We start from the raw sequence: 15,610 nt of genomic DNA, 5'->3' as shown, positions 1-15,610 counted from the left end.
CATATATAAGGCTTCTCTTCTACTCAGAGTTAACAAATCTTCCTTGTAAGATTTGTAAGAGTAGGAGGATGGGACATTTGTGGGTGTGGAACCATGGAGCTGTACAGACTGAGTTTCGTTCTGAATGTCCCTTTTGACAGAAATTCTGTCTTCAAGCTTTATAACTAACATCCCCATGTCTTTCAGTTTCTAGCCTAGTAAAACTGTCATGATAACACTTCTCACAGTTAGGGCTGTTACACAAGTTGTGTATCAATTATGACAATAACAGCAACGATCACAGGACAAATCATAGCATATAATGAAATAACCATGTGTTATGTATTTTTGGGTTTTCTTCTTACTCTACAACATTCACTCAGTTTGGGATCACCTAACCCCTTGTTATTTTGCTCAAATACTCTTTCAATTGAAACTCTTAGCTGCTCCACATTTATTCTTCATACAGCTTTTCCTAGTCTTTCTGTAAGGGATTGTGTCCCCTGGAATCTGTATATGACATATCCGGACACCAAATTCTCAGCAAAAAGAATATTTATTACCCTGGTGGTATAAGCTGGAACAGGAAGGTGGGGTGGGGTGGGGTCAGGGTAGGTTGTCTCTGGATCAGACAAAGGCAGACAGCCATCAGTAGTTATTTTTGTTGTTGCTTTTAGAAGTGGGATTTTAAGAAGAAAGGGGGAAGTCTGTGTGAGGATAAGTTTGTAAGACCTGATTTGGACTGTTTAGCCAGTGTAGTCAAATAATGAATTCGGATTGTTGAACCTTGGTGTTTTGTCTCAAGAATGAGCCAGTGACCAAATAAGGTAAATAAAACTTAGGGGATAGCTCTTGGAATGTAGCCTAACAGTTTAGCAAGGGCAAGGGAATGGAAAGGGTCAAGACCTGTATGTAATGCTCGGGCCTGCTAAAGAGGTCTTTATTTCCATATTTAAATTAAAAGGGAATGTTTTTCTTATTAAATTAAGAAACCCTGAATATGTGTCTCCAAAGTAGGAGATATGGCCTTGACAAACTCTTTGTTTGTGATTTCTTCTTTCCCAAGGACAGTAGTTCTCTGCCACAGCAATTTTGTCCCCTTGATATGGCAACGGACATGGTCTTGCAGAGAAGGGTCCCAGTTGCAAAATTAAAAAGCAGTATGTCCTCCTCTCCTTCCTTCTGATCTTAGTCTATCAGATCTCATCAGGAGTGGCTGCATTGTCATCTTCTGTGGCCTGGTAAGGCTACTCCCCCCCTCACGGGGAGGTGATCAAAGAGCAGGCCAATCAGATTATATCAGAGGCAGTCCCTCTTCCCATTACTGTGTAACTGACTTGGACACTAAACTGCCATGGGCTACATCTGTGGACTTGGGGAGGAGCATGCATGAAGAAGGGGGAGGGAGGGTTGGATTGGGAGGGAAAAAAGAGGGGCTTATGGGGGGATACAAAGTGAATAAAGTGAATGACATCAGAAGAAGGAGAAAAGAGGGAACAAGTCAGGATCCTGACACAGAGGACCTCTGCAAAGCTCTACCCTGCAGACTATTAATGTAGATGCTGAGACTTATGGGCAGCCTTTGGGCAGAGTGCAGGGAATCTTAGGAAAGAAGTGGGAAACAGTAAGATCTGGAGAGGACAGGATCTCCACAAGGAGAGCAACAGGACCAAAATATCTGAGCACAGGGGTCTTTCCTGAGACTGCTATTCCAACCAAGGACTATGCATGGAGATAACCTAAGACCCCTGCAGAGATGTAGCCCATGGCAGTTCAGTATCCAAGTGGGTTCCATTGTAATAGGAACAGGGACTGTCTCTGACATGAACTGATTGGCCTGCTCTTTAATTACCTCCCCCTGAGGGGGAAGCAGCATTACCAGGCCACAGAAGAAGACAATGCAGCCACTCCTGATGAGACCTAATTGACTAGGATCAGAAGGAAGGAAAAGAAGACCTCCCCTATCAGTGGACTTGGGGAGGGGCATGCATGCAGAGGGTGGAGGAAGGGAGGGATTGGGACAGGAGGAGGGAGAGAAACACAGGGGGGATACAAAGTGAATAAAGTGTAATTAATAAAGAAAAAAATATAAAGATATAAAAAATTAAAAAATTTCAAAAATAAAAAAGAATAAAAAGGTCTCAATACATTAAAAAAAAAAAGTAGTATGTCCTAGTCATTCCCCCACTAATAGAATTCTAAGGCCAGTCAATGACATATGCTTTAAATGACATTTGCAATGTGTGGAGAAACTTTCTGACCAGGACTTGGTAAAGGCAAGATCACTGTTGACAGTGTGTGGAGATGAAGGGTACTGAAGATAACATGATGCCTGGTATCAAAGCCCACAACAGAAATTATTTGGTTCAAAATGGCAAGATATCAAGAGTTAGAAACCCTGCAAGAAGGTCTTCCTAGTCTTTGCTACAGGTGGATGAAAACGCGGTAGAATGAAGTAGTGAACTTTAGTCTTCCTCTCTCCATAATATTAAATATTAATTTACTACATTATCAAAGTCCCATTGTGCAGTTTCAGTGAGCTGTTGTCTGCTTCTCTGTCTCACATCAAATTTTGCTGACTTAATTTCAGGGACAGTTAGAGACTGGTGTTTCTCAGTGGAGTGTAAAGAAACCACAAGAAACAAATATGTGATTACAGAATGTAGATATGGAACTGGGTGCTAAAGGAAAAAGAACATTATTTTTGAATGACGCATTTAGCCATTCTAGGTCCTGAATCATTTTATACTGTATCAAATCTCATTTGTGAGTGGCTTGGTTGTCCATTGTGCAGAAATCATGGTTCATATAAATGGCAGAGAAAAAGTCTTGCATGGCCATCAAATGCAGACCTGTATTGTGATTTCCTTCCTTCCTTCCTTCCTTCCTTCCTTCCTTCCTTTCTTTCTTTCTTTCTTTCTTTCTTTCTTTCTTTCTTTCTTTCTTTCTTTCTTTCTTTTCCCTTAACTGGTCATAACACCTATGCCTCCCATGCTAGACACCTCAAAGTTCTGTTTTTTTTTTTCCTAGTTCAGTTTTTTTCACTTCCCTCTTTTTTGTTTGCTGATTTTTATTAAATCAGCCTCTTTTTTTCTGATTGATTGGCTTGCTTCATTTCACAATATTTTCAATACAACCACATTTACTTTTCTGTGGCATTTGTTTTCCATCCTTTTCCTTTTCATATTTTTTTCTTTTTAAAAATTTTTTAGTTGTAATTATATTTTTTCTTAATTAGAGTTTATTCACTTATTCCCTTATTATTGCAGTTTATTGAGCTGTAGCCCCTCCCTCTTTCCCTCCCAATCCCACCTCCTTACCTAATCTCCTCCCATGCCCCTCTCCAAGTCTACTGATAGGGGAGGTCCTCTCCCCCTTCCATCTGACCCTAGCCTTTTCTTTATCTTCAGTGACAGTATTTCTTGTATACCACATAGGCCCCCTTTCAAAATGCTCTCAGATGTATTCACATATCTAGATTCTCCCATTTCTCCCAACTCAAGATGAAACACTTTTCAGATTTCTTTATCTAAGAATAGATAACACCCCCCTCTTGTCTACTTAATGTAAGAGTTATATTTGTGTCTATCTTATCATTTGATATAAATTCATATCTTCTCTAAGCATAACCTCTTTTACAATAGTAATCATTATATTTAAAACCACTGGGAAAGACAGGAGAAATGTTTCACCAAGTTCCCAAGAAAGGGCAAGTATATTTAGAAACCACTCATAGCATCTCTATATCACATTAGAAAGGGGAGTAAATATTTCCTATTTTAAAAGCATAATTAAAATGTAGCACTTGTTTTCTTAAAATAACTTCAAAATAAGCACTAAATTGACAAGTTCTATTGCTACACAATATTGTTCTAACAATAAAACATTAGATTTTCTACTCAAATTAGGACAAAAAATAATATAGTCATATCCTCTTAGGACATGTTTTTGACATTATGAACTATAGGCAGATGCAAATTAAAATAAAAAGACAACACTGAAGACCATTTGTAGATGGTATTAGCATTTAAAGTTGACCCCTTTCCTTCTAAAGTTACCCTGGCTTAGGGTTTTTTGTTTGTTTGTTTGTGTGTTTGTTGGTTTACAGCAACACAAAATGAACTAGTACAGTAAGCTCGGAGGATGGAGTTAGGTAGCATGATGAAAGTGGCTTAAATATGTGGTTAGCTTTGAAAGATATTACTGAAAGATACTGTGAACCTATTAAAAAGTATATATTTGCCAAACAGTTTCAAGAAGCACTTGAATTGAGTATGGCATGGTGATGCGTTTATAAATAGATTTCATAATTACAAAGATCTTTAACTTAATTTAGTGTCATTTTAATCACCTTATACAATGTCAAATGGCAAAAGATGGTTCAAAATTTCATCGTAAAGTATGAACCAGTGAGACAGAGCCAGTCTTATAAAATAAATGACATAAATTGATGCCATAGCTGTGGAAATGTTATGATCTAGGAGAGAGGTAAATTTTATGTTACTACTCTTAAGGTCATGTGCTAATAGGTATTTATTGGTACAGTAATGGAAATAACTATTTCCTTCTATCTAACTATCATCATTACGTTTTAGGTAAATTGGGTTTAGAAAAATAACTTATGGTAAAAGTAAAAGCAAGTTAGAGCTGTAAAGAATTCCAGGTTAGAGAGGAATAGAAGAGAGGAAAGAATACTGACACATGTGCATGAAAATGACATGGTAAGGCCCGTTACTTTGTATGTTAACATGAAAACATTCATAGAACAATCAACTAGACTATTTATAATATTTACCTAGATCTGTATTTTAAGGAAACATATTTCATGTCTCACATACTGCCTCTAGCACCTTACACTTCATTGGACTGGAGACACTCTACCACCACGGTGTCTTTGGGCAATTTATTCAGCTAACTTATGTTTGTGAAATTGACATTGTTGTCTCTAACACATGGGCAAGGTTCCCAGCCTTTCTGACAAGTAATGGATTAAGTTCTTTCTCCTGACTTCAGCTTCAGACAACACGAGTCTCATATAAAACAACTGTATTGTGAATTTAAGTGGTTCAACAATGAGCATCATACACAGAACCAGGTTAAGAAAAAATATGATCCTAGTCTATCAGGTCTCATCAGATGGATGGGGAGGAGGAGCCCCCTATCAGTGGACTCCTGGAGAGGCATGGGTGAAAAAGAGGGATGGAGGGATTGGGAGGGCACTACAGTTGGGATACAAAGGGAATAAATTGTAATTAATAAATTTTAAAAAGAAAAAGAAAAATATGAACACTTCAGATGAGAGTTGGCAGCCAGAATACACTCCTTAAGTTTCTTTTTATAATGTTTATTTTTTAAATGTTTTATTTTATTACAATTTATTCACATCATATCCCAATTGTAGCCCCCTCCCTCATCCCTTCCTAATTCTGCCCTCCCTTCTTCTTCTTCTCCTCCCATGCCCCTTCTCCAGTCCACTTATAGGCGAGGTCCTCCTCCCCTTCATCTGACCCTAGTCTATCAGGCCTCATCAGGACTGGCTGCATTGTCTTCCTCTGTGGCCTGGTAAGGCTGTTCCCTCCTCAGGGTGAAGTGATTAGAGAGCCAGCCACTGAGTTCATATCAGAGACAGCCCCTGTTTTCATTACTGGGGAACCCACTTGGAGACTGAGCTGCCATGGACTACATCTAAGCAGGGGTTCTAGGTTATCTCCGTGCATGTTCCTTGGTTGGAGTATCAGTCTCAGAGAAGACTCCTAGGCCCAGATTTTTTTGGTTCTGTTCCTTTCCTTGTGGAGCTCCAGTCCCCTCCAGCTCTTTCTATCTTCCCCTTCTTTCATAAGATTCCCTGCACTCTGCTCAAAGTTTGACTATGTGTCTCAGCATCTGCTTTAATACCCTGATGGGTAGAGTCTTTCAGAGACTCTCTGTGTTAGGCTCCTGTCCTGTTCCCTGTTTTCTCCCTCTTCTGAGGTCTATCCTATTTGCCTTTCTGAATGAGGGTTTAGCCTCTTACCCCGCGTCCTCCTTCTTGCTTAACTTCTTTAGGTGTACAGATTTTAGTACGTTTATCCCATGTTAAATGTCTAATACCCACTTATAAGCGAATATATACAGTGTGTGTCATTCTGCTCCTTGGATACCTCATTCAGGATGATCTTTTCTAGTTCCCACCATTTGCCTGCACATTTCATGATTTCCTTGTTTTTAATTGATGAATAGTATTCCATTGTGTGAATGTACCACAATTTCAGTATCCCAAGTTCTGGCTATTACGAATAAAGCTCTTACAAACATGGTTGAGCAAGAAACACTTAAAGAAATGCTCAACATCCTTAGTTATCAGGGAAGTGCAAATCAAAATCAAAACAACCCTGAGATTTCACCTTACAACCATCAGAATGGCTAATATCAAAAACTCACGTAACAATACATGCTGGAGAGGATGTGGTAAACGGGGAACCCTCCTCCATTGCTGGTGGGAATGTAAACTTTACAACCACTTTGGAATTCGTACTGTGCTTTCTCAAACAATTAGGAATAGTGCTTCCTCAAGATCCAGCTATACTACTCCTAGGCATATATCCAAAATATTCTCAATTACAAAACATGTACCCCATTTTTAAATTGGATTACACATTAATTTTCATACTTTAAAAAAAGACAGACAGAAAAGGGGGGTGGGAAGAAAGGAAGGAAGAAAGGAAGGAAGGAAGGAAGGAAGGAAGGAAGGAAGGAAGGAATTAATTATGCAAACAAGAAAGAAAGAAAGGAGGAAGGAAGGGAAGGAGGGAATACAGGAAAGAAGGAAGGAAGGAATCAATCAAGCAAGAAAGAAAGACAGAAAGGAGGGAGGGAGGGAGGAAGGGAGGGGAAGAAGGAAAAACATCTAGTGAAGGATACTCAGAGCAAACCATACAAGTGAGAGGCATACCATGTGCTTGCTGTTTGAGAATGTTCTGAAAGTCAAAGAGACTAAGAGTGAATGAGAAGTTATAGCTAACTATGTATGCAGGCAGAAGGTCCTCAGCATAATGAGTCCTTAGTTTAGTAGCACTGGGCAATCTCTTGCCCATGTTTTAGCCTGTTCCTCCTGAAGTGTCATCACACCTGATGACCAATTGTAAGAAGCATGGTTGGGTAATCTGAAGTCATGTTCCCATTTTGGCAGAGACCCATCAACCAGGATGAAATGGCAAGGAGGCATGTTGTTTCATATGTTTTCATACTCACTCTCCTCCCTTCCCTAAAACCCAAACATTCAGCTGAATGCCTTAGGATACATATCTGCTATAAATTCATTTTTTATCTAATTTGTCTGAGATCTAAGCTTCCTGTGGAGGTCTAAGATCAAAGGAGCTGATTCCTTCTGATGTCGGCAGTGACACATAATGTGTGCTGACTTAGTTCTGTCTATAAGCTCACAGTGGGAGGTGGCCAGCCTCCCTGGGCACCTTTACACTGTGAACTTTCATTTCAGCTGGGGAGTCTGTCAGGTATGTTGCTGATTGGAGTCACCATGTAAATAATTCATGGGAGATTCTTTTTTAAATGTTTAGGGGTCTGCAAAAGGAAGCTGGGCTTGCATTAGTCTTTTATGAATAGATACAAACTTGAAAAACAAGAGGCCAGAGAGATTTCCAAGGAAGGTCTCTCAAAACCAGACTAAGAACATCTTCAATGGGTTTAGAAAAAGTGACTTGTAGTGTTTGATTCCTCAGGTATGTCGTGGTATTGGTTTTATGAAGGGATTAAAATTTAAAACCCGTTTTTCTTTTAAAGTCTGCCTCTATAGGACAATTTATTATTCTTGTTCCTCGGTTGTTTGCTGATGCTGACAAACCGTCTTTCCCTCCTGGGGAGAACAGTAGTTACAGAGGTGATACCAAGTCCGGTACAGGTAACATAAGAGGCATGGTGACTGTGCAAAGTTGATGACGGGAAAAAGTTCCTCCCTTGAAGGCATTCAAACACCTATAAGGAAGAAAGGGCCCCCACAGCAGTGAAAGTGACCAATGAAAGGCACTGGCACAGGCCAAGTGAGATACTCCAGTTAGTATTCATTGAGATATAAATCAATGTAGCTGAGCTGTCCAGAATTCCTTTTGGGAGGAATTGCACACCCTGTAGGAAAATTAGCACAACCCAGAAGTTCCTGGTTCTCAGGAAGAGAATCATACCATGGTTAGGTGACTCTTACAGATAAATGGCAGGCAACAAGAGTCTGGAAAAGGTGGATGGAGGAGCTATGACTAGCATAGTGCTTCTTAAATACTAATCCATACACTGCAGCAACAATACGAGCAATATGGTTTCCTCTCATTTTCCCACTGTGAATAAAAAGCATCCTTCATATATTCATAGGTGTGATTGCCTTCACACATCTTCACATCATTTTGTCAATCCACTGTTAGAATGAATTGATGTTGAAACTGGTACTTCATGCCCTGTTTCTCCTGATAGAGTAAAGATGTTCTGGCTCTCTTCTAACAACAGCAATAGAAAGGCAGCTCTCAGCAAATTGGAACTGTATAATGTACCCGTTAATAAAACGTTATCTGTAGTGTGCATTGAAGAATAAAGAGGGTAATTGGAGGGGAAATGCAAGGAAAATTGGCATAATAAATGGAGAGGCTGGTGTTACTATCTACTTCCCAGGAATTTAGACAGATATCTCATTTTTGTCAACAATGAGGCCTATGAAAGGTGTTCTCTAACATGCATGACATTGTCCCATGCGTTTGAGAACAGTATAAAATTATGTAGCTAGAGCCATGAGATGCTGAGCAGCAGGAGGACAATCACTCAGCCAGGTAGGGAGAGGACAGTGAAAGCACACCAAGACTTATTTTACTCTTATTCTTGTTTCTTAGTTCCCTGTGGTTGTTCTAATCTTTACACAGTATTGGGGTGGTCTCAGCTTCACAGACTATAGATCCAAATCCTTGAATTCTTCCACAAGGCCTGCTCCTGCTTTATTTGTGGTCTTAGAAAGTTACTTAATTTGTGTGTTGGCTCCATTATAGCACACACAGAGATAATAACACTCCATGCATTAATTGTTTTAAGGACAAAAATTACATGTGGAATTAGTGTGGAAACATGTGTTGACTTTTATAATTGTACTATGTGTTAATTTAGATTACTAAAGCAAATCTGGGAGGAAATCACTAGTTTTCTTTTTTTGATTCTGCGGTTTGATTTTTAGTCTTGGCTGTGATATGGATTTTAAATTTGGCCCATGTTTATGATTAAACACAATTGTTAATTTAATAATACCATATCAGTGTTTTTCCTCTGAGAATTATAGAATCGCATTTTAAAATATGGCTAATATTAATTACAAATTGAGTGGAAAATATAGTATTTTTAAAAGAAAAAGATGCTAAATTTATGTGGAAATTGGTGAATAGATGTTATGCAATATTTTGTTGTTTGACTTTGCTGTCATGAGAGCCAAATATATAACTCATGTAATCAACTGATTGAAAACTAAGCCCATTCCTTCCTTACGTTTCTTTTTATAGATGTGAGAATGAAGATCATTCAGGGAAGACATGACCAGTTTTCCCAAAACTCAATGGATGGAGTGTCTAAAAGGAAAGTTAGCCACCGTGCTGCCACAGAGGAAGGAGCTACACCTGCCCAGAGCAGTCCCAGAATCACCTGTGTTCCTGGATCTCCTGCTCAGCAGCTGAGGCCACAGGAGCCTGGGAACTGGAAGGAGGCCCAACAGCGGTTGCTCAGATACCAGCTGTCAGGCCGCGATCAGCTGCTCCTGTTATGCCCAGACCTCAGGCAAGGGAGGCAGGAGGGTCAGGATCCTAGCCAGCTGAACAAAGGGAGTGGCTGCATGGGGCTGTCTCAAGAGGACGGCCCTTGTGTTCCCACTGAGACCTTCTGCCTCCAAACAGCTCCACCAGAGACTATCCAATGACAGCTGTGGGCATGGAGCACTGTGGGTATTTATATGAAAAGGGAAAAGTGTTCAAAATTATTTGTACATGGCAAATGGGGGAGGAGAAGTCTGATATGTTTGGACAATGGAGAGAAGATGTAGACTCTTTCTCTCAAACTTTTAGATTTAATGTAGAATACAGTCAGGTATATGCTTATAGACTAAGCTGAGCATGTCTCTTGTACCTATCAGTGATCCTACCCAGTTCCCCAATTCGAGCCTATAATAGGCTCTCAAACACTGCCTGATAATTTCCTGCATTCAGACTTGTTGCTATGCAGCCAACATAATACCTGTACTATACTAAATTTTGCCAGTAGGAACTGAGATTAAGCTTCTGTTACAGTGAACACACCCAGTGCTTCAGTCTTGTCTTCTGAAAGATCCGTGACAGGCTTAGTTAGCTGAAGTTGTAGCTGCAGTGCTATAGAAACTCTCAGGAGAAATCTTACACCAAAACTTACCCCCAACCAGAGTCAACTTCATGAATCTCACTCATAGATTTTATTTCATGGTTTAAATTCAGTCATTATTGGGAGCTTTCTGTATTACAAATATTACTGTTTGTACCTCATGAATGTTTATGGTTACATGGGCTTTGTTGGGATTTCAGTTAAAAATAAAGATGTGGATATACTAAATGTAGGCAAAGTTTGTTATGTACTATAGTTACACTTTACAACATTTCTTTCATAATTTGGACCATACTTACAACTAAAAGAAATCTCTCCTTGAAGACTAAACATAACCCAATGGTAAAGGGGATTAATAGCTCACTTATTTATCAGATTACTGATTTTGGTTTCCATCAAACCCAAGTATAATGGCTGCCCAAAAGAATAGAAAGGCCATGCTAAGTGTGGTCTCTTGAAATTCTAGACCAATAAGATAGGATAAACATACGGAAATCTGTACACTTAAAGAAGATAAACAAGAAAGAGGACCAGGGGCAAGATAATCAATCCTCACTTAGAAAGACAAATGGGATGGACATTGGATGTAGGAGAAAAGTACCAGGACAGGAGCCTACCGCAGAAGGCCTCTGAAAGACTCTACCTAGCAGTGTACCAAAGCAGATAATAAGACTCAAAACCAAACCTTCAGCAGAGTACAGGTAATCATATGAAAGGAGGGGGAGTTAATATGACCTGGAGAGGACAGGAGCTCCACAAGGACCCTGGGCACAGGGGCTTTTTCTGAGTCCGTTTCTCCAACCAAGAACCATGTATGGATATAACCTAGAACCCCTGCTCGAATGTAGCCCATGGTAGCTCTGTATCCAAGTGGGTACCCTAGTAAGGGGAACAGGGACTATTTCTGACATGAACTCAATGGCAGACTCTTTGACCCCCATCCCTCGAGGGAGGAGCAGCCCTGCTAGGCCACAGAGGAGGACATTTCAGCCAGTCCTGAAGATGCTTGATAAACCAGGGTCAGATGAAAGGGGAAGAAGATCCTCCCCTATCAGTGGATTTGGAAAGGGGCAGGGAGGAGGTCAGGGAGGGAGGGTGGTATTGGGAGGGAATGAAGGAGCGGGTGCAGCTGGGATAGAAAGTTAATAAATTGTAACTAATATTAAAAAAAGAGGAAAAGATAAAAAAGAAATTCTGTTAAAGGAGACAAAGCGAAGGGTGAGCCAATGCTTTAAGAAGGAAAGTGCAGGCTACTCTAACTTCATATATTTGCACGGCATTCATCTCTGTTCAAACTAAAGACTTCTTTAAGTGAGCTGACTTGTCACTGTATTCTAGTTCCCAGAGAGCCTATGGCATGACACTGTGAAGCAAAGATAATGGAAGTAAGGAGAATCTCCACAGAGATGCTTTCAGATTTTCCCAGAGTATAAGCCAGGATTTTCCATTTTCCAAATGGCTAAGGAGCTTAAGGGGTTGTCCTGCAACTGAGACAGAACACAGACAAGAAATACCATCTTCTATCGCTAACTCTTAAATAATGGCAGCTTGGAAGTAGCATCGGTAGGAGGTATGCTCATAAAGTAATCATCAACAGGAAAACATATCTCTTCCCACCATGGTTTTGCCAGAGCTATCTCAGGTTCTTTCCTCCTCAAACATCCTTGCGGTATCTCATGAAGCTCCCAGTTTCTGAGACTCCCAGTTCTGAGGTGGTGGCCCTTCACTGTGGGTCTGTACTGACTACTAAGGGGTCTGTACTGATTATAGATATGGAATCTGATGCTCCCTGAGAGACTTAAATCTACTACGATTGCATGCTGAGATACCATGAGACAATCTAGACTATAAAAATTTACTCTTAACTTATAATCTAGCTTCCTCAGAATAAATCCTTATAGGTATGTTTTCAGGACATCAAAGCTGTTTCAGAAACAAAATAGTTACAAAGCTCCTACTACTTCAGCGTAATATTCCTTTCCTCATTTAATTATTAATTGCAGTAACTATTTCATTTGATAAAATGAAATAGTGTATAAAATCATTGGCCTTTGCAAACTCTAGTGCACACCCTGGATTCTCAAAAACCGTGATATTCATGGAAAAAAATCCTTCAGACATTAAGGGGTTTAAGAATTATAGAACAGTAGCCATCAGTTACTGTGCTCCCTACTCTCTGACTTCATATCACATTTTCATCAGGCAGGTGACTTCCTTTGACATTAAAAATCTCTGCCTAGACTTTTACAGAGCTCTATTCCATATACCTACTGAAAACTGTCAGTCGGTTACTTAATAGTCACTATGAAGTCAGTGGAAAGCTAAACTCTACTCCAACTCATTATTTTCCCCTCATTCAATGGATGGCATCACACCGTATCAGAAATCTACACAACCATGACACTTTGTTGTATGCCAGCCTTCTCATTCACCTACTAAGATTCTAATTTGTACCCATTTCTCCAATCTATCTCCTCATCCACATCTCCTGTGGTTCAGGATGGTTTTTGCGCTAGGAAAGTTTTGAGCTGGTTCTTGTTTTTACTGCTTAAAAAAAGAGTACACAACAAGGACAGTTGTTTAACCATGTTTCTAATAGCTTTACTCATAATAGCCAGAATCTGGAAACAACCCAGATGTCCTTCAATTGAGGAATGAATCTAGAAATTGTGAGACATTTACACAAAGGAATACTACTCAACAATTAAAAAACAAAGAAATCATGAAATTTACAGGCAAAAGGTGGGAAATAGAAAAGATCATCTTGAATGAGTTATTCCAGAAGCAGAAAGATCCATGTGGTATATACTCACTTGTAAGTGGATATTAGACATATAACATAGGATAATAATATTAAAATCTATTCACTTAAAGAAGCTAAGCAAGAAGGAGATGTTCTTCTTGTAAGATGTTCAATTCTCAGGGTATTAAAGCAGATGTTGAGACTCATAGACAATTTTGGGCAGAATGCAGGGAATCTTATGAAAGAATGGGGAGATAGAAAGACCTGAAGGGGAACAGGAGCTCCACAAGGAGAGAGCAACAGAACCAAAAAATCTGGGCCCAGGGGTCTTTTCTGAGACTGACACTCCAACCAAGGACCATGCATGGAGATAACCTAGAACCCCTGCTCAGATGTAGCCCATGGAAGCTCAGCGTTCAAGTGGGTACACTAGTAAGGGGAACTGGGGCTGTCTCTGATATGAACTCAGTGGCTGGCTCTTTGATCACTTCTCGATGAGGGGTTAGGCAGCCTTACCAGGCCACAGAGGAAGACAATGCAGCCAGTCCTGATAAGACCTGATAGGCTAGGGTCAGATGGAAGGGGAGGAGGACCTCCCCTATCAGTGGACTTGGAGGGGCATGGGAGAAGATGAGGGAGGTAGGGTGAGATTGGTAGGGAATGAGGGAGGGGGCTACACCTGGGATACAAAGTAAATAAACTGTAAGTAATATAAAAAATAAAATAAAAAATGTATCAACAAAAATAAAGTTAAAAAAAAGAAAGGGATTGTTAAGTAGGGTAAATATTAGGAACATGAAAAGAAGCTAAGTTCATTCATGACTTAGAGTAAGCCTGTTAAACAGCTCACTGTAAGCCAGCCCTAAACTTCACCACTGATGAAGGCAAATATTTCTCAGCTACTTCTATTAACCAAATAAGAGACAGGATAAACATCTTTTACCTGTGTTATTTCAAAGAACCTATTTATGTTCATTTCTAATGCTCTATTTATAACATGCCCTTCCTCCCAAGAGATTAGTTTACTAAAGCTCTGAGGATTTAAAAAAATATTTGAGAATAGATTTTTAAGAGATGCTCATCACAAAAGGCTGATAAACATGTGAGGTGATACAAATGTCATTTAGCTTTACTGAGTTTTTTCACAATGGATGCATCTTTCAAAACGTTTTGTACACAGTAAATGCAGGCTATTGTTAATTTGTCAAATGTATGCATACATAAATATTTTTGCATGGTAAAATGGAATTGGAAGCCAGTATCGTTTGTCTCATTTTTTAGTGCTTTTTATGAAGGTTCAGCCTTCAACAAATGTCATTCCTAAAGAAAAGACTGAGCCAGTTGAATCAAGAAAGTTACCATAGAATTCTTGTTCATGTTACTACCAATAGAGCTGCCGAAAACAAAGATGCCTTTAGCTCTCTCAAGCTTTATCTGTTCCAAAGATTGCTCAATTGAATGACTCCTACCAATCTAGCAGTGGAATTACAAATGTACAGAATTGCTGTATTTTTAAAATGAACACAAAGTACATTCATAAACAAAAATACATATCTTCCCCTCCCTCTTCTTTTCTGTTTTTCTTTTAGGATAGGAGTTTGTTATCTTTGTTTAATTGTTACAGAAAAACTACTATATGGCGAGAAATTGGAGATTTTAGAAAGAGGCCATAATTGAAGCTGCTACATCATTGGGAATAAAATAACTTTTGTGGGGTGGGGTGTATAGGAATTGATGCTATTACTCAATCTATAATCCCAAATGTATGAAACCTGTAGAGTTGTCAAGACTCTTGGCAAACATTCAAGATTTTATATTTACCTGAAATTTAAAAAAAGAATTGTACATTACATTTCATTTTTCATGCCATACTCATTATTTAAAAGCTAGACTATGTGTCATCTTATGTCTTATTAAGACTCCATCTTAAGAGTCTTAATCTGGAGAGATGATAACACAAGTCATGTATTTCAGTGTTACAGTATGTGATATTGGTTTAGAGTTAAGCCCCCATGGCTTTAGATAAGGAAAATCATACAGTGTGTGCTACCTAAGACAAAGCATCAAGATATCTACATACTCTGGGTATATCGTGGATCCACTCTTCATTTAACGGGATACTTGCTTCCCTCTGATTTCTTCATATGGGTGAATGCATTTTTTTCCTGTCTGAATTTTATTGGGAGAAGCATACTACACATTGTATAATTTGATTTTTCAGTATATTGGTATTACATAAATTGAAGAGTTCTCTATATTGGACATTCTATTGTACAGGAAGAATGAGTCACTGGATTTGGACTTTGGAATTTCCCTTTGACAAGAACAGAAAACTGCCTAAACTTCTTTCTAAAGAATAGACAGCAGAGTGAGTGCTCACACATTTTCTAAGGTCAAATTGACTCTGTTTTCTTGATACAGCTACTAGCTTGAAATAAAGGACAGAGTGATAATGATAAAAACAATTTGAAACTCAGATAAGAGGTGACATAGAAACCATCAGTCCTTTGAATTTTAATG

At 39.2% G+C, this 15,610-nt stretch overlaps 1 protein-coding gene across 7 annotated transcripts in view; it reads left to right on the top strand.

Annotated features, from left to right (window-relative positions):
• Positions 1-10,575, top strand: part of Pkhd1 (PKHD1 ciliary IPT domain containing fibrocystin/polyductin) — a 453,258-nt gene extending 442,683 nt beyond the window's left edge. For all 7 annotated transcript variants that reach the window (XM_060369714.1, XM_060369715.1, XM_060369713.1 and 4 more), the window contains one exon: positions 9,504-10,575. In XM_060369714.1, the coding sequence (XP_060225697.1) occupies positions 9,504-9,913 (410 nt within the window). In that variant the 3' untranslated portion in view covers positions 9,914-10,575. The remainder of the gene's footprint in view (positions 1-9,503) is intronic.
• The last annotated feature ends 5,035 nt before the right edge of the window (positions 10,576-15,610 follow it).

Source organism: Meriones unguiculatus, chromosome 16 (genome assembly GCF_030254825.1).
Source record: "Meriones unguiculatus strain TT.TT164.6M chromosome 16, Bangor_MerUng_6.1, whole genome shotgun sequence".
In the NCBI taxonomy this organism is placed as follows: Eukaryota; Metazoa; Chordata; class Mammalia; order Rodentia; family Muridae; genus Meriones; species Meriones unguiculatus.
This window is presented reverse-complemented; position numbering and strand designations above follow the sequence as displayed.